Raw genomic sequence first — 20,266 nt, forward strand, 5'->3', positions numbered from 1 at the left:
ATGGGTTGAAAATGATTTGCAAATCATTGTATTCCGTTTATATTTACATCTAACACAATTTCCCAACTCATATGGAAACGGGGTTTGTACAACCAACAGTACGTTAATGTTAAATCTTACTTATTTTCAACAGTCCGCTCATTTGAGCAGGAAAACGCTGAACACCAGCCCGGCATCTTTGTTTTCTACCCGTCGACTGCCAGTTTAGGCTGCTCGCCGGCTACTCGTCACCGCTTCAAGATGGCGGCCCAATTTCTCGCGTCAATCAGTCAATGCTGCGGTTACGTGTGAGATGTTTACGTTTGGGTCCACCTGACGTCACCACTGCGCCTGCGCGAACTGCAATCCCGGAAACACTATGCTTGTTTTTGACAGTGCGGACGTCTGTCGGAAAGCGGTGACTAGCAATGACTTAAACCGGACATTAGATTCGATTAATTCTCACGGACGGCCGCCATTATGTTGCTGTGTTTTCTGAAAGTGTCTGTGCTCTAAGTAAGAGCCATTAAGAGTGTGTTTTGGGGGCGGTTAGCTGGTTCCGACAAGTTGCGTGGCGATGGACAGCACAGCTTTGGAGCTCGACGCTGTCAGGTTTGCCCAAACAGCTGTCACGTATGACCACAATGGCAAGTATAACGAAGCCGTCTTTTATTATAAGGTGAGTAATTACGACGGCGAGCTACCTCTTCCTATTGCGATATGCTTCCGGGTCACTTTTGGACCATCCATCAATCTGACCTGTAGTGACGTCACACGTTTGACGTAACTGTTACTTCTTTGCTCTAGGAGGCAGCCCAGGCCCTCATCTATGCCGGCATGGCAGGCTCCAAACTGGAGGGAATCCAGGACAAAGTCAATGAGTACTTGGATAGAGTGCAGACCCTCCACAATGCGTGTAAGTCTATACCAGGGGTCGGCAACCCAGAACGTAGAAAGAGCCATATTGGACCAAAAATACAAAAAAAAAAAAATCTGTCTGGAGCCGCAAAAAATAAAAAGCCTTTTATAAGTGATATAATGAAGGCAACACATGATGTAAGTGTCTATATTAGCTAAATTAGCCTACTATCAAAATGACTGTGTCGGAGGCTGACACAAATCTTCGCTGACAGAAATGTTGACATCGGAAAACATTAATCAAATGCAGGCTTCTTAGAAGGAGAGATAATTCCTGGAAATTACTGGCTCAGAATGGCCAAAGGTATAGATGTGTGTCCAAGTTAAAGGAAATGACGGGCTGTCTTCTTCTAATGGATTTATAACAATCTATGCAAGCTGGGTTACGTTTGCTGTAGGGATGTCCCGATCCAGGTTTTTGCACTTCCGATCCGATACCGATATTGTTTTTGCATTTCCGATCCGATACCGATACTGGCCTATCCGAGCATGTATTAAAGTTTAAAGTTATTTAGCCTACATAGTTGTCAGAATCATGTTGAAAAGGGTTTTAGTACTCTTGATAACAACTAGCCAGGTGAATTAGGTGAGTTTGAATAATACACAATGGTTGGTAACAAGAAACTGACCTGTTTATTCAAGGATAAACACAAAATAGACAAAATTATACATGACAAACAGAAATGGCATCATTGAACTAGGGCTGGGCGATATGGCCTTTTTTTAATATTGCGATATTTTAAGGCCATATTGCGATACACAATATATATCTCGATATTTTGCCTTAGCCTTGAATGAACACTTGATGCATATAATCACAGCAGTATGATGATTCTATGTGTTTTGATTGATTGATTGAGACTTTTATTAGTAGGTTGCACAGTGAAGTACATATTCCGTACAATTGACCACTAAATGGTAACACCTCAATAAGTTTTTAAACTTGTTTAAGTCGTGGTCCACTTAAATTGATTCATGATACAGATATATACTATCAGATATATACTATCATCATAATACAGTCATCACACAAGATAATCACATTGAATTATTTACATTATTTATAATCCAGGGTGTGGAGGGGGGCGCCGGATGTAAGTGTCAAAAAGACAGCCAAAAGAGTTTGATATGAGAATAAATCTAAAGTTAAAATATAAGGTAGAAATGCACCCATTTGCAGGAAATGTAGTCTTGATTTTCAACATTTTCTTTCAAGGCTTGTATGTCTACATTAAAACATTCTTCTTCATACTGCATTAATATATGCTACTTTTAAACTTTCATGCAGAGAAGGAAATCACAACTAAAAAAATCACAAATTTTTTCATACGGTGTTGATGTGGAAAGTTTTGCCTCAGCATTTTGATGGTGTGGACGTGTGGCACCGAATGGAGATAAGCGTCTCAACAGACGTCACAATATTTGAACAATGATGACGAAAACTGTTTTCTCTGTCGTGTCCGTGTGTCGAAAATTGTTATGCGCTTATTTTTTTATTTGATTTTGTGCGTGGCATAGATTTGCTATGCGCAGAGGACGCTTAAACAGTGCGCAATTGCACAGGCGAGCACCTTAGAGGGAGCGTTGCTCGCACGGCTGCGCTAGCATCACAGCTAACGTTAGCCATGCTGCTACTTCTCTGCTCGGGGAGGGCGTATACGTATGTGACGTATGACGTGACAGTATGTGACGTATGACGTGACAGTATGTGACGTATGACGTGACAGTATGTGACGTATGTCGTGACAGTATGTGATGTGTGTAAGAAGGTGCACTTGCTGTCTGTGAGAGGGAGACACAGGAAAGAGTGAGAAGAGCCTGTCGTGTAATGCCAGCAGCTAAAAGCAACTGCGTGAGAATTCACAGACGTGTGGATGTGTTGAAGGTGTGCTGGAAAATGCGGAACGGAAGTTACGGAGCAGCAGAAAAGTGGAATGTATTATTTAAATCGGTGCGTTGGCAAATATCGGCAGCCGATCCGATCCAAATATCGGATTGGGACATCCCTTGTTTGCTGTGGTCTGGAACAACATGGCACACAAACATCTATCGGAAATGCAGTCAATATTACATACAGATAATGTGTCATGGGAAATGCAGATATAAATCAAATACACAGAGGACATAGGAAATTAAATGAGCTCAAATATACCTACAAGTGAGGCATAATGATGCAATACGTACAAAAAGCTAGCCTAAATAGCATGTTAGCATCGATTAGCTTGCAGTCATGACCAAATATGCTTGATAAGCGCGCCACGCAAGTCAATAACATCAACGAAGTTCACCTTTGTGCATTCACGCACAGCATAAAACATTTGGTGGACAAAATGAGACAAAGAATGAGTGGCATAAAACACGTCTTTCTCTGGCATCGTTGAAGAAAGTTATACATGTAAGCAAACAACGGTGAGTTCAAGGACCACCAAAATTAGTAGGACAAAACGGCGCTCGCCAAATACGCTCATCAGAGAAGCTTGTTTAATAAAAACAATGGGATTTGTAACAATTAGGGAGGTTTGTGTCATGTTGTCCTCCTACAGAAACTCTATTAAAACTAAAATAAATCCCCCCCGCCTTCCCCCATCTTTTTCTTTTTTCATACATTTTTGAAAAAGTTCCAGGGAGCCACTAGGGCGGCACTAAAGAGCCACATGCGGCTCTGGAGCCGCAGGTTGCAGACCCCTGGTCTATACAAATGAACGTTGGTAGGTAGGTAGATCTTTATTGCAGTGTTGCAGTCAGGGGAGGCAGGTGAGGCAGGGCCTCACGTGCCAACATGGAAAGAAAAAAAATTTATTAATTTATTATATGTATCCAGTGATTAAACTATAAAGTTATTTTCCATTTAACTTCACCAGTTTTAGATTATTTTTATTCAAAATCGCAGAGTTTTCACATTTGCCGTTCAAATACTGAGAAGAGACTTGCGGTGAGTCAGCAGCCAGTTGTGCCTCACCGTGGATTGCGCAATGTCTCGGCTAACTGCTGGCCTGCTGTGCAGTGAGACCGTATTGCTATATGAATTATATTAGACATTTCCATAGTTTAGTTAGCTGAGGTATATAATGTACAGTGTATTTTGTCAACGACTGTATGTGCGTAACGTATTTCTTGTGCTGAGCAATCATAAAACGGCTGCGAAGACGCACTGTGTGAGGCTCGCAGTAATCCCGCCTCCTGGTGGTAGAGGGCGCTAGTGATCGCAGCGATCATTCTTGCGACTACACGGCTGCAGAAGAAGTGACAACAAGCAGCAACAGTTAGCAGCGATCGTTTATATTTTCCTCTCGCCTGGACTTTTAACATGGAGGATTACATATCTAAAATAAAACAGTTTTCTAAACTGGACTTTCAATCGAAGCAGGAGGTAATACTTTAAGGAAGATCTCTATCGAGACAGAGAGACTTTTAAAACTGAAGAAAGATAAGGAAGACTTATATAAACAAGATATCGATGCTTTTGTTCAAAAGGAGCGGCGCATGGACTTCATTTATAAGTAAAGGTAAGACCATAATAAGTTTTTTTTTATTAAATGTGCTTTTTTGTGTGCTACAGTTTGTATGTGTAAAGTTAAGTTAAAGTAGCAATGATTGTCACACACACACTAGGTGTGGTGAAATTTGTCCTCTGCATTTGACCCATCCCCTTGATCACCCCCTGGGAGGTGAGGGGAGCAGTGGGCAGCAGCGGCACCATGCCCGGGAATCATTTTTGGTGATTTAACCCCCAATTCCAACCCTTGATGCTGAGTGCCAAGCAGGGAAGAATGCTGGTATGAGCTTTTAAACATAACCCGTTAACTGCTGCCAATCAAATGGTGAATAAGATACTCTCTAGGGTTCATATGTTTGTAAATCTGACGTCAGTGCCTCACCAGCCATGAACCTCACCGCACGTCACTGCAGTGTTGGGTTAGTTACTGAAAACCAGTAACTAGTTACAGTTACTAGTTACTTTATTTCAAAAGTAACTCAGTTACTAACTCAGTTACTTACACCAAAAAGTAATGCGTTTCTGTGAAAAGTAACTAAGTTACTTTTTCTTTTCTTTTTATTTTTTTAAATCTCCCATTAATGCCCTTTTAGCCTTCATTTCAGTACTGTTATTGCACTGGAGAATAATACAATCTGTTGATCAACTTGACATGCATTTGCATCACTGTGGTCTACATACAACACACAAAGACAAAGATATGTTTCAAAGGGCCAATTTATTTCAGGCCAGGTCAAATTGACAAAACAATTTTAAATAGCTGCAACATAGCACACATGAGTAACAAACAGCATAGTAACAACATAGCTGTAAACCTGGCTTCACCTAAGGAAGGCACACGTGACCTACACAAAGCCTAACCAGGCAGATTTGAATTGTTGTTTTGGGCAGTAGATAAAATTTTTGATCCAAGACACAACTTACAAACCCTGTTTCTATATGAGTTGGGAAATTGTGTTAGATGTAAATATAAATGGAATACAACGATTTGAAAATCCTTTTCAACCCATATTCAATTGAATGCACTACAAAGACAAGATATTTGATGTTCAAACTCATAAACTTTTTTTTTTGCAAATAATAATTAACTTAGAATTTCATGGCTGCAACACGTGCCAAAGTAGTTGGGAAAGGGTGACTTCCGGGCTAACTTCTTGGTATCGTGGCTAATGTCCTGGTATCGTGGCTAACGTCCTGGTATCTTGGATAACTTCTTGGTGTCGTGGCTAACGTCCTGGTATCCTGGCTAACGTCCTGGTGTCCTGGCTAACGTCCTGGTATCCTGGCTAACGTCCTGGTGTCCTGGCTAACGTCCTGGTGTCCTGGCTAACGTCCTGGTATCCTGGCTAACGTCCTGGTGTCCTGGCTAACATCCTGGTGTCCTGGCTAACGTCCTGGTGTCGTGGCTAACGTCCTGGTATCCTGGCTAACGTCCTGGTATCCTGGCTAACGTCCTGGTGTCCTGGCTAACGTCCTGGTGTCCTGGCTAACGTCCTGGTGTCCTGGCTAACGTCCTGGTATCCTGGCTAACATCCTGGTATCCTGGCTAACGTCCTGGTGTCCTGGCTAACGTCCTGGTGTCGTGGCTAACGTCCTGGTATCCTGGCTAACGTCCTGGTATCCTGGCTAACGTCCTGGTATCCTGGCTAACGTCCTGGTATCCTGGCTAACGTCCTGGTATCCTGGCTAACGTCCTGGTATCCTGGCTAACGTCCTGGTATTCTGGCTAACGTCCTGGTATCGTGGCTAACGTCCTGGTATCGTGGCTAACGTCCTGGTATCGTGGCTAACGTTCTGGTATCGTGGCTAACGTCCTGCTATCGTGGCTAACGTCCTGGTATCCTGGCTAACGTCCTGGTATCCTGGCTAACGTCCTGGTATCCTGGCTAACGTCCTGGTATCCTGGCTAACTTTCTGGTATCGTGGCTAACGTCCTGGTATCCTGGCTAACTTCCTGGTATCCTGGCTAACCTGTGGTGTCTTCTGTGCAGTTGCAGCATTTATCTCATGCAGTTGCTTTCTAGCTTTGTGTGTCTTTTTGACATTTGCAGCGTTTGTGTGTGTGTGTCGCAGCATTTTTACTGTCATCTGCTCCACTCCTAAGACTTGAAAACAAGGAAGTGTTTTCTCGGTGGATGCCTGACCGTGTTTTTCCATGACTGTGCTGGTACACTATGTGTGTGGGTGACGCGTGTGAGGCCGTGGGAGCGTCCTGTGTGAGGACACAAATAATTCCAGTGTTTTTACTCAGCTCTTCCGTGCTGTGCTATTATTTTAGAGGCTCATATTTTCCAAAACTGTTTTAAATTTCAGCTTTGTCATAAAATGCATTTGAAAGATCACCGGACAAATATAAAGGTAGTCTTTTAGGGATATGTCATTTCATTCAAAATGAACCAAAACACTGTTTCTAGGATCTAGAAAAGATTATTCTTTAAGAGTTCAACAAATGCTGCAATTTGAAGGCGGCCCCTGGTGCGGTTTTGGAAGTCCTTTTTTTCACCTCCGCAAAGTCATTTTCCTTTTGTTGTTGACCCTTAACCCCAGTCGAGGCGCAGAAGAGCGACCCGCTGAAGTCCCGGCAGCAGGTAGACCTCGAACGCGCCCACTTCCTGGTCACTCAAGCATTCGAAGAGGACGAGAAGGGAAACGATGAAGAAGCCATTGAACTTTACACTCAGGCTGTGGAGCTATGCATTAAGACGGTGGGTCTTCTCATGCTCTTCTACACCACATGTTCTCCTCATGTTCTTCTACACCACATGTTCCCCTCATGCTCTTCTACACCACATTTTCTCGTCATGCTCTTCTACACTACATGTTCTTCTCATGCTCTTCTACACCACATGTTCTCCTCATGCTCTTCTACACTACATGTCCTCCTCATACTCTTCTATACCACATGTTCTCCTCATGCTCTTCTACACCACATGTTCTCCTCATGCTCTTCTACACCACATGTTCTCCTCCTGTTCTTCTACACCACATGTTCTCCTCATGCTCTTCTACACCACATGTTCTCCTCATGCTCTTCTACACCACATGTTCTCCTCATGCTCTTCTACACCACATGTTCTCCTCATGCTCTTCTACACCACATGTTCTCCTCGTGTTCTTCTACACCACATGTTCTCCTCATGCTCTTCTACACCACATGTTCTCCTCGTGTTCTTCTACGCCACATGTCCTCATCATGCTCTTCTACACTACATGTTCTCCTCACGCTGTTTTACAACACATGTCCTCCATGCTCTTCTACGTTAAATGTTCTCATCATGCTCTTCTACACCACGTTCTCCTCATGCTCTTCTACACCACATGTCCTTCTCATGCTCTTCTACACAATATGTTCTCCTCATGCTCTTCTACACAATATGTTCTCCTCATGCTCTTCTACACCACATGTCCTTCTCATGCTCTTCTACACCATATGTTCTCCTCATGCTCTTCTACACCACATGTTCTCTTCATGCTCTTCTACACCACATGTTCTACTCATACTCTTCTACACCATATGTCCTTCTCATGCTCTTCTATACCACATGTTCTCCTCATGCTCTTCTACACCACATGTTCTCTTCATGCTCTTCTACACCACATGTCCTTCTCATGCTCTTCTACACCATATGTTCTCCTCATGCTCTTCTACACCACATGTCCTTCTCATGCTCTTCGACACCATATGTTCTCCTCATGCTCTTCTACACCACATGTTCTCCTCATGCTCTTCTACACCACATGTCCTCCTCATACTCTTCTACACCACATGTTCTTTTCATGCTCTTCTACACCATATGTTCTCCTCATGCTCTTCTACACCACATGTTCTACTCATACTCTTCTACACCACATGTTCTACTCATACTCTTCTACACCACATGTTCTCCTCATGCTCTTCTACACCACATGTTCTCCTCATGCTCTTCTACACCACATGTCCTCCTCATACTCTTCTACACCACATGTTCTCCTCATGCTCTTCTACACCACATGTCCTCCTCATACTCTTCTACACCATATGTCCTTCTAATGCTCTTCTACACCACATGTCCTCCTCATACTGTTCTACAACACATGTCCTTCTCATGCTCTTCTACACCACATGTTCTCCTCATGCTCTACTACACTACATGTTCTCCTCACGCTCTTTTACAACACATTTCCTCCATGCTCTTCTACGTTAAATGTTCTCATCATGCTCTTCTACACCACATGTTCCCCTCATGCTCTTCTACACCACATTTTCTCGTCATGCTCTTCTACACTACATGTTCTTCTCATGCTCTTCTACACCACATGTTCTCCTCATGCTCTTCTACACTACATGTCCTCCTCATACTCTTCTACACCACATGTTCTCCTCATGCTCTTCTACACCACATGTTCTCCTCATGCTCTTCTACACCACATGTTCTCCTCGTGTTCTTCTACACCACATGTTCTCCTCATGCTCTTCTACACCACATGTTCTCCTCATGCTCTTCTACACCACATGTTCTCCTCATGCTCTTCTACACCACATGTTCTCCTCATGCTCTTCTACACCACATGTTCTCCTCATGCTCTTCTACACCACATGTTCTCCTCGTGTTCTTCTACGCCACATGTCCTCATCATGCTCTTCTACACTACATGTTCTCCTCACGCTGTTTTACAACACATGTCCTCCATGCTCTTCTACGTTAAATGTTCTCATCATGCTCTTCTACACCACATGTTCTTCTCATGCGCTTCTAAACAACATGTTCTCCTCATGCTCTTCTACACTAAATGTTGTCACCATGCTCTTCTACACCACATGTTCTTCTCATGCGCTTCTAAACAACATGTTCTCCTCATGCTCTTCTACACCACATGTTCTTCTCATGCGCTTCTAAACAACATGTTCTTCTCATGCTCTTCTACACCACATGTTCTCTTCATGCTCTTCTACACCACATGTCCTTCTCATGCTCTTCTACACCATATGTTCTCCTCATGCTCTTCTACACCACATGTCCTTCTCATGCTCTTCTACACCATATGTTCTCCTCATGCTCTTCTACACCACATGTTCTCATGCTCTTCTACACCACATGTCCTCCTCATACTCTTCTACACCACATGTTCTTTTCATGCTCTTCTACACCATATGTTCTACTCATACTCTTCTACACCACATGTTCTACTCATACTCTTCTACATCACATGTTCTCCTCATGCTCTTCTACACCACATGTTCTCCTCATGCTCTTCTACACCACATGTCCTCCTCATACTCTTCTACACCATATGTCCTTCTAATGCTCTTCTACACCACATGTCCTCCTCATACTGTTCTACAACACATGTTCTAACTCATGCTCTTCTCACGTGTTTAGTCGAACGAGACATCTGACCAGGCTCTTCAGACCAAGCTGAAGCAGTTGGCCCATCAGGCTTTAGACCGGTACGTCACACTAGTGAACGATCCCGCAGTGTTTTCCTGCACACCAAAGTCCCTCAACCAAGTCCAACTGTGTCCCATCAGCGCTGAAGGTCTCAAACAATCACAGTCCAAGTTAAGTCCGGCCCAGCCTCAGGACCGGGCGGGGCCTTCGGTGGCAAAGCCGAGCTCATCAGGACCCGCCCGTCAGTTTTTTCCCCTCGGGCCTGACTTCACCCTCAACGACCGCCAGCAGCCTCACCCGGTCCGGCCGGTCCAGTCCAGCGAACCCCACGGTCAGCGCTACACGTCTGAGGAGATCGAGGTCCTCAGGTGAACCAATTTTGTTCAGTTTCTTTTTCACCACATTGTTTTCTAAAGTTATTTAAACAGCATTTCTTCTACATTCATACATCTATCACTACCTCATAAACACATTATAATAAGACCGTAATTATAGCTTTTTAATCACTTTAGGGACTCATCTTAAAAAAAACTGTTCATGAAATTCTGACTAAAAGTATCTATACACCAAAAGCCCTAAAAATTGCAAAAATATTCAGACTCATAAAACCTGACGCCAACATACCATCACGCAGTTTGGAGTCTAATTCTTCTGACGTAACCCGGTAAAACAGTCCTGGTACCTGGTACCATGTTAACCCCTGGATGGACTTCTGTAAGACAGTCCTGGTACCTGGTACCATTTTAACCCCTGGATGGACTTCTGTAAGACAGTAATGGTACCTGGTACCATGTTAACCCCTGGATGGACTCCTGTAAGAGAGTCATGGTACCTGGTACCATGTTTACCCCTGGATGGACTCCTGTAAGACAGTCCTGGTACCTGGTACCATGTTAAAGGGGAACATTATCACCAGACCTATGTAAGCGTCAATATATACCTTGATGTTGCAGAAAAAAGACCATATATTTTTTTAACCGATTTCCGAACTCTAAATGGGTGAATTTTGGCGAATTAAACGCCTTTCTATTATTCGCTCTCGGAGCGATGACGTCACAACGTGACGTCACAACGGGAAGCAATCCGCCATTTTCTCAAACACATTACAATCACCGAGTCAAATCAGCTCTGTTATTTTCCGTTTTTTCGACTGTTTTCCGTACCTTGGAGACATCATGCCTCGTCGGTGTGTTGTCAGAGGGTGTAACAACACGAACAGGGACGGTTGCACCAGTGGCCCAAAGTTGCGAAAGTGGCAAGAAATTGGACGTTTGTACCGCACACTTTACCGACGAAAGCTATGCTACGACAGAGATGGCAAGAATGTGTGGATATCCTGCGACACTCAAAACAGATGCATTTCCAACGATAAAGTCAAAGAAATCTGCCGCCAGACCCCCAGGAAAAGAGAGCGGATGAGGGTATGTCTACAGAATATATTAATTGATGAAAATTGGGCTGTCTGCTCTCTCAAAGTGCATGTTGTTGCCAAATGTATTTCATATGCTGTAAACCTAGTTCATAGTTGTTAGTTTCCTTTAATGCCAAACAAACACATACCAATCGTTGGTTAGAAGGCGATCGCCGAATTCGTCCTCGCTTTCTCCCGTGTCGCTGGCTGTCGTGTCGTTTTCGTCGTTTTCGCTTGCATACGGTTCAAACCGATATGGCTCAATAGCTTCAGTTTCTTCTTCAATTTCATTTTCACTACCTGCCTCCACACTACAACCATCCGTTTCAATACATGCGTAATCTGTTGAATCGCTTAAGCCGCTGAAATCCGAGTCTGAATCCGAGCTAATGTCGCTATAAACTTGCTGTTCTGTGCGCCATGTTTGTTTGTATCGGCATCACTATGTGACGTCACAGGAAAATGGACGGGTGTATATAACGATGGTTAAAATCAGGCACTTTGAAGCTTTTTTGGGGGATATTGCGTGATGGGTAAAATTTTGTAAAAAACTTCGAAAAATAAAATAAGCCACTGGGAACTGCTTTTTAATGGTTTTAACCCTTCTGAAATTGTGATAATGTTCCCCTTTAACCCCTGGATGGACTCCTGTAAGACTGGTAGTTGCTTTGTGAGGTGGGGGTGGGATTGTTAACCAGTCATCATGTCCTGGTACCATGTTGACCCTCCCTGGTAGGATGTAAAGACTGGTAGATGTCTTACAGGACACGCCCCCTCTACGTGTCGACCTCCCCATGTAAGGAGGATGCAAAGTTTCACAACATTTCGCAACATATGAGGTGAAAATAAGTTTAGTAAAAAGTGGTGTATTTCAAGATAGAAGCAGATACGTGGCTGTCTTTTAAAGGCAAAAAAAATATTAAGTTAATTTCAGGTATTTCCAGACAGATATTTCACAAACATTTAAGGTTATGCTCACATTCACATTATGGAAATATTAGGAATATTATAATTACCAGAAACTAGTTTTGTGTTTTTGGGAATTATGCATTTTAGTATTGATTAAGAAGCGCAGATTTTTGTCAAAGTAGGTTATCCAAAAGAACTGGCTGACTCTGGATTTATTTGTACAAACCATATACGGCTGGGCGATATGGCCTTTTATTAATATCTCGATATTTTTAAGCCATGTCACGATACACGACATATATCTGGATATTTTGCCTTTGCCTTGAATGAACACTTGATGCATATAATCACAGCAGTATGATGATTCTATGTGTCTACATGAAAACATTCTTCTTCATACTGCATTAATATATGCTACTTTTAAACTTTCATGCAGAGAGGGAAATCACAACTAAAAGTGTATTTATTAAACAGTTATTAAGCAGTGGCACAAACATTCATGTCATTTCAAAACAGAAAGTGCAAGATTGTCAGAGACATTTTAAAACAAGCTATGAGTGCACTTTTGTGCATGATGTCACTAAGATGACATCAAAACAACACTAAATTAAAGTGCACTTTTTGTACAGAACGCAACTATAATAGTTTAAAACAAATAAAGTGCACTTTTGTGCATGATGTCACACAAGATATTTCAATAACTGTCAAATAAAAATGAGCTGCATAATAGGAAATCAAATAGTTTATGTCCTTCGCTATGTGGTAGGTTCCTGCAGACGTTATCTCCTTCTGATGTTGTTTACTTTTTTTTTTCATACGGTGTTGATGTGGAAATGGTTGCTTTGGCATTTTGTGGGTATGGCACCAAATGGAGATGTTGACATGCGGAGTTTCAAGCACTTTTCATTCTCTAGCGGGTGACTTTTCAAATGATGCTACAAATTAGCAGTAGGTGCTACTTTTTGTAGCAACGCTTTTGCCGCATACTTGTTCGACATCTTCCCGCTTGAAGCCAAACCACCGCCAGACGATGTACCCCCTGCTGTTTTTCTTAGGCATTAATTCTTCCTTCATTTGTTACCAGATTCGCACCTTCCTTATCTCGTATTACCACTCGCACCACTCCGATAGCATCACAGCTAATGCTACCCATGCTGCCATACTTGCCAACCTTGAGACCTCCGATTTCGGGAGGTGGGGGGTTGGGGGCGTGGTCGGGGGTGGGGCGGGGGGCGTGGTTGGGGGCGTGGTTAAGATATATATATATAAGACATTCTTGACTTTCAGTGAATTCTAGCTATATATATATATATTTTATTACATATATATATATATATATATATATATATATATGTATATATATATATATATATATATATATATATAAAATAAATACTTGAATTTCAGTGTTCATTTATTTACACACAACACTCATCTACTCATTGTTGAGTTAAGGGTTGAATTGTCCATCCTTGTTCTATTCTCTGTCACTATTTCAGAACACACACATTATACAAATATACATTATAAAATCAATAAGAAAACAGGAGCTCTAATTTGGGAGTCTGAATTAGGATCAGAAGTTCCTATATAAACATTGCGCACTCACGTCGACTTTTTGTATTGATTACTGCAGCTGTGCACTGGATTCATTCACAAATACAAACTACAACTCACAAACACTTTAGAGTTAGGCTCCACCATCAGAATGTGTACTTAAACTTATAAAGATCACATGGATATTATTCAGTGAGTTGATTCACCAAAACTAACCTGTTATACAGGAGGAAAAAGCACACAGGAAGTTTCAATTATTCACAGACTGGTCGCGCTCATCAGAATGCCAAGACACTTCCGGTCTGCAGGTGATAGCATTCAATTGGGAAGAAACGCCCTACTGTTCCCTACTGACCAATGTGAATACTGATAAATGTGTAATGACAGCTCCAAAAACGAATTCAAACCACAAAATAAAATAAATAAATCAACACAAAAATGTGACACATTATGGGTGGGTCACATATGCATGTATAGTAGATGGCAGTATTGTCCTGTTTAAAAGTGTCACAACATTGCTGTTTACGGCAGACGAACTGCTTTACGGTAGACGAAAACTGTTGTTGTGTGTTGTTACCGCGCTGGGAGGACGTTAATGAAACTGCCTAACTGGGGGTTGGGGGCGTGGTCGGGGGTGGGGCGGGGGGCGTGGTTAAGATATATATATATAAGACATTCTTGACTTTCAGTGAATTCTAGCTATATATATATATATTTTATTACATATATATATATATATATATATATATATATATATATATATATATATATATATATATATAAAATAAATACTTGAATTTCAGTGTTCATTTATTTACACACAACACTCATCTACTCATTGTTGAGTTAAGGGTTGAATTGTCCATCCTTGTTCTATTCTCTGTCACTATTTCAGAACACACACATTATACAAATATACATTATAAAATCAATAAGAAAACAGGAGCTCTAATTTGGGAGTCTGAATTAGGATCAGAAGTTCCTATATAAACATTGCGCACTCACGTCGACTTTTTGTATTGATTACTGCAGCTGTGCACTGGATTCATTCACAAATACAAACTACAACTCACAAACACTTTAGAGTTAGGCTCCACCATCAGAATGTGTACTTAAACTTATAAAGATCACATGGATATTATTCAGTGAGTTGATTCACCAAAACTAACCTGTTATACAGGAGGAAAAAGCACACAGGAAGTTTCAATTATTCACAGACTGGTCGCGCTCATCAGAATGCCAAGACACTTCCGGTCTGCAGGTGATAGCATTCAATTGGGAAGAAACGCCCTACTGTTCCCTACTGACCAATGTGAATACTGATAAATGTGTAATGACAGCTCCAAAAACGAATTCAAACCACAAAATAAAATAAATAAATCAACACAAAAATGTGACACATTATGGGTGGGTCACATATGCATGTATAGTAGATGGCAGTATTGTCCTGTTTAAAAGTGTCACAACATTGCTGTTTACGGCAGACGAACTGCTTTACGGTAGACGAAAACTGTTGTTGTGTGTTGTTACCGCGCTGGGAGGACGTTAATGAAACTGCCTAACTGGGGGTTGGGGGCGTGGTCGGGGGTGGGGCGGGGGGCGTGGTTAAGATATATATATATAAGACATTCTTGACTTTCAGTGAATTCTAGCTATATATATATATATTTTATTACATATATATATATATATATATATATATATATATATATATATATATATATATATATATATATAAAATAAATACTTGAATTTCAGTGTTCATTTATTTACACACAACACTCATCTACTCATTGTTGAGTTAAGGGTTGAATTGTCCATCCTTGTTCTATTCTCTGTCACTATTTCAGAACACACACATTATACAAATATACATTATAAAATCAATAAGAAAACAGGAGCTCTAATTTGGGAGTCTGAATTAGGATCAGAAGTTCCTATATAAACATTGCGCACTCACGTCGACTTTTTGTATTGATTACTGCAGCTGTGCACTGGATTCATTCACAAATACAAACTACAACTCACAAACACTTTAGAGTTAGGCTCCACCATCAGAATGTGTACTTAAACTTATAAAGATCACATGGATATTATTCAGTGAGTTGATTCACCAAAACTAACCTGTTATACAGGAGGAAAAAGCACACAGGAAGTTTCAATTATTCACAGACTGGTCGCGCTCATCAGAATGCCAAGACACTTCCGGTCTGCAGGTGATAGCATTCAATTGGGAAGAAACGCCCTACTGTTCCCTACTGACCAATGTGAATACTGATAAATGTGTAATGACAGCTCCAAAAACGAATTCAAACCACAAAATAAAATAAATAAATCAACACAAAAATGTGACACATTATGGGTGGGTCACATATGCATGTATAGTAGATGGCAGTATTGTCCTGTTTAAAAGTGTCACAACATTGCTGTTTACGGCAGACGAACTGCTTTACGGTAGACGAAAACTGTTGTTGTGTGTTGTTACCGCGCTGGGAGGACGTTAATGAAACTGCCTAACAATAAACCCACATAAGAAACCAAGAACTCGCCCTCCATCATTAGCTGTTTATATTGTGGTAAAGCGGATGTGTGAACAGGCTGTCAACACGTCACTCAGGTCCGCATGGAGCTGGAGGGGGCGTGGCTTCCAGCTCCGCCTGACTTTCGGGAGATTTTCGGGAGAAAATTTGTCCCGGGAGGTTTTCGGGAGAGGCGCTGAATTTCGCGAGTCTCCCGGAAAATCCGGGAGGGTTGGCAAGTATGCATGCTGCTACCTCTCTGCTCAGCGAGGGCGTATGACGCGACAGCATGTGACGTATGTAAGAAGGTGTGCTTGTTTTTAGTCTCTGTGAGAAGGAGAGACAAGAAAGAGTGAGAAAAGCCTGTAGTGTAATGCCTGCAGCTAAAAGCAACTGCGTGAGAACGTATACTCGAATATCACGATATAGTCATTTTCTTTATCGCACGGAGACAAACCCGCGATATAACGAGTATGGCCCAGCCCTAATACCATATTTTCCGGACAATAGGGCGCACCGGTATATAAGCCGCACCCACTGAACTTTAGAAGAAACCTTTTTTTCCCATATATTAGCCGCATCGGACTGTAAGCCGCAGATGTATAGGTTGTGAAATGAGTTATTTACACAGAAATATTTTGTAACTGTTTATTTACGTACGTTAATTGTTTCCAAACCGCAAAAGTAAAACGGCTAATCAAACAAAACAGAAGTCATCGTCATGGACCCATTAGCTGTGGAAGCTCGCTCTCCAATCAGCTAAACTTACTCAATAACTCCACGGTGAAGCTTTGGTGAATTTACTGAGGAATTTGTGAAACTGAAACAATACAAAAAGAAAGCCATTGTAAGTTAACAATACTAACACAGACATTCGGAAATGTGTTAGCATATTAGCTGATGCTAACGACACCAGCTTCATTTGCATAAAAAACTCCTACAGACAACACACATGGGGTAGTGAAGTGAATTATATTTATATAGCGCTTTTTCTCTAGTGACTCAAAGCGCTTTACATAGTGAAACCCAATATCTAAGTTACATTTAAACCAATGTGGGTGGCACTGGGAGTAGGTGGGTAAAGTGTCTTGCCCAAGGACACAACGGCAGTGACTAGGATGGCGGAAACGGGGATCAAACCTGGAACCCTCAAGTTGCTGGCACGGCCACTCTACCAACCAAGCTATACCGCCCCAACCAGTAGCTTTAGATATATTGTAAAACTTGCAAACGTTGCTTGGAGTGATGAATGAAGATTCTTTTTGAGCAGAAACGCTGTGGACGGTTTTACTTTTGGTTCAAAGCATTAAAACAGGAAGTACATTTTCCAACCCGCAACACCCGCAGTGAGCGAACTCACCCAAAAGATGGCGCCATAGCACAATAACACACCCTTCCAGTCCTGTGCTCGGGTTTAGAGAAAATTATTCAACACAAAACATTATGCCCATTATGAAAAATCCATAAATTAGCCGCACCGTTTTATAAGCCACAGGGTTTAAAGTGTAGGAAAAAAGTTGGTGTTTGGTCCTGAATTTACGGTATCTTAAGTATATTATCACTGGAGGACAAGGTTCAACATGTTACCCACTGAGTAAGAGCAAGACAGGGGCAGACAAGCCATGCCAATCGCTAAACTAGTCGCTAAGAGTGCTTTAAAGCAGTGTTTTTCAACCTCTTTTGAGCCATGGCACATTTTTTGCGTTGAAAAAATCCGGGGGCACACCACCAGCAGAAATCATTAAAAAACCAAACTCAGTTGACAGTAAAAAGTCGTTGTCGCAATTGTTGGATATGAGTTTAGACCATAACCCACTATGCATCACTATAGCTCTTGTCTCAAAGTAGGTGTACTGTCACCACCTGTCACATCACGTCCTGACCTATTTGGAGTTGATTGCTGTTTTCCTGTGTGTGGTGTTTTAGTTCTTGTCTTGCGCTCCTATTTTGGTGGCTTTTTCTCTTTTTTTGGTATTTTCCTGTAGCAGTTTCATGTCTTCCTTTGAGCGATATTTCCTGCATCTACTTTGTCTTAGCAATCAAGAATATGTCCGTTGTTTTTATCCTTCTTTGTGGGGACATTGTTGATTGTCATGTCATGTTCGGATGTACATTGTGGACGCCGTCTTTGCTCCACAGTAAGTCTTTGCTGTCGTCCAGCATTCTGTTTTTGTTTACTTTGTAGCCATTTCAGTTTTAGTTTCATTCTGCATAGCCTTCCCTAAGCTTCAATGCCTTTTCTTAGGGACACTCACCTATTGTTTATTTTTGGTTTAAGCATTAGACACCTTTTTACCTGCACGCTGCCTCCCGCTGTTTCCGACATCTACAAAGCAATTAGCTACATGCTGCCACCTACTGATATGGAAGAGTATTACACGGTTACTCTGCCTAGCTCTAGACAGCACTGACACTCAACAACAACACATCATTTGCAGACTATAATTACTGCTTTGCAAAAAATATCTTAAACCCAAATAGGTGAAACTAGATCATCTCCCACGGCACACTAGTGTGCCGCGGCACAGTGGTTGAAAAACACTGCTTTAGACAAAAGAAGTGCTTCGTAAAGTTTAAGAAATTTGAATGGAAGTTTGTAACTGCAGAAAGTAAGCAGCTTTAACAGGAGGGTGGATTGATCCATACATCGGTAGTTTCGATACCAAGGGTAGTATATAATCGATACTAGAGTGAGCAGATCAATATTTTTACTTTCACTAAATCCGATTTTTGTAGTTTTTGTTCATCAAATTCGGGGAATAAATTCCTCAACACATGAGGATTTTGAGGGCAAAAACCAAAGGATTGAAATCAGGAATGGATAGTAGGTTTTGCTTTTTTTAGTCCTATTGACATTGTCTTGATCAAACAATTGTATGTGAAGAGTATTAGTAGGAACTATTGCGATTGTTACACTGTCAAATCATAATTAAATGAAAACATTTGCCGTTATTACATGTGATCGGCATCGGCAGCATAAAACAGTATTGACATGTGACAAAATCTGTCTTATTTTTAATACATTTTTAAAAAGTGGAGCTCTGCAGCCATGCAATATATTACATTTATTAAACTTAAACACATTATGGAATTGATAACTGTATTATAAATAATGATGATGAAATAAAAATATATATTTTACTAACAATATTGCATTTGATTGACAAATTATGTTTGTTTTATGCAATGATTGATAAAGCATTTAAAAAACAACAACATAATAAATGTAATACCAGTGTTTTTTTCACTCCTAGATTTATTTTGTACATTTTTTTAAGCAATTAACGACAAATCTAATTACTTTTTTCATGTTAATGGACACTTTTGGAGCACGTATCACAGGATGAACACATAACAAAGCGACAGAAAAAAATATAACAAATGGAATACCAGTGTTTTTTTCACTCCTTGATTTCTTTTGTACATTTTTTTTAAGCAATTAACGACAAATCTAATGACTTTTTTCATGTTAATGGGCACTTTTGGAGCACGTATCACAGAATGAAAACACAAAACAAAGCGACAGAAAAAAATATATTTGTTTTGCTTTTCATTTGTTTGCTCACTTTTAGTCTCCCATGTTGGCCTTAAAAAATATATGTTCAACGGCAAATTATGCAAATGAGACAGTCTTCTAACGATCCATCTAACAGACTGCAGTCCTGAGTAAAGCGCTGTATAATTACTGTCATTAGGGAAATGTTTCATGCTGAATTGGTTGTGATGCTGATGATCACGTCCTCGTTCTTTTGCAGGAGCACGTCGACAATCAACGGCATCGCCTACGTGCCCTTCATGAGCGTGGACCTCAAGGAGCGCTTCGCCTTTCCCGTGCCTTTCTCGTGAGTCCACTCCGTTCATTCCATACATGACGGCATTCTTCTAAACCAGGGGTGTCCAAAGTGCGGGCCGCAGCTAATTTTTTAACGGCCTGCGACACAATTGTTAGCATTCTAATTAGGGGGGCGGGGTTAAGGTGGGCGGGGTTAGGGTGGCGGGGTTTGGTGGTAGCGGTATTATATATTGTAGCGTCCCGGAAGAGTTAGGGCTGCAAGGGATTCTGGGTATTTGTTCTGTTGTGTTTATGTTGTGTTACGGTGCGGATGTT

The 20,266-nt window shown here is 41.3% G+C and overlaps 1 protein-coding gene across 1 annotated transcript in view; it reads left to right on the top strand.

Moving 5' to 3' along the window:
• The first annotated feature begins 354 nt into the window (after positions 1-354).
• capn7 (calpain 7) overlaps positions 355-20,266 on the top strand; it is a 61,323-nt gene continuing 41,411 nt past the window's right edge. The window contains exons 1-6 of the mRNA XM_061957080.2: positions 355-658; positions 787-895; positions 6,941-7,098; positions 9,754-9,821; positions 9,903-10,130; positions 19,914-20,000. Coding sequence (XP_061813064.1) covers positions 557-658; positions 787-895; positions 6,941-7,098; positions 9,754-9,821; positions 9,903-10,130; positions 19,914-20,000 — 752 coding nt within the window. The 5' untranslated portion in view covers positions 355-556. The remainder of the gene's footprint in view (positions 659-786; positions 896-6,940; positions 7,099-9,753; positions 9,822-9,902; positions 10,131-19,913; positions 20,001-20,266) is intronic.

This window comes from Nerophis lumbriciformis, linkage group LG04 (genome assembly GCF_033978685.3).
Source record: "Nerophis lumbriciformis linkage group LG04, RoL_Nlum_v2.1, whole genome shotgun sequence".
NCBI classification, from domain to species: Eukaryota; Metazoa; Chordata; class Actinopteri; order Syngnathiformes; family Syngnathidae; genus Nerophis; species Nerophis lumbriciformis.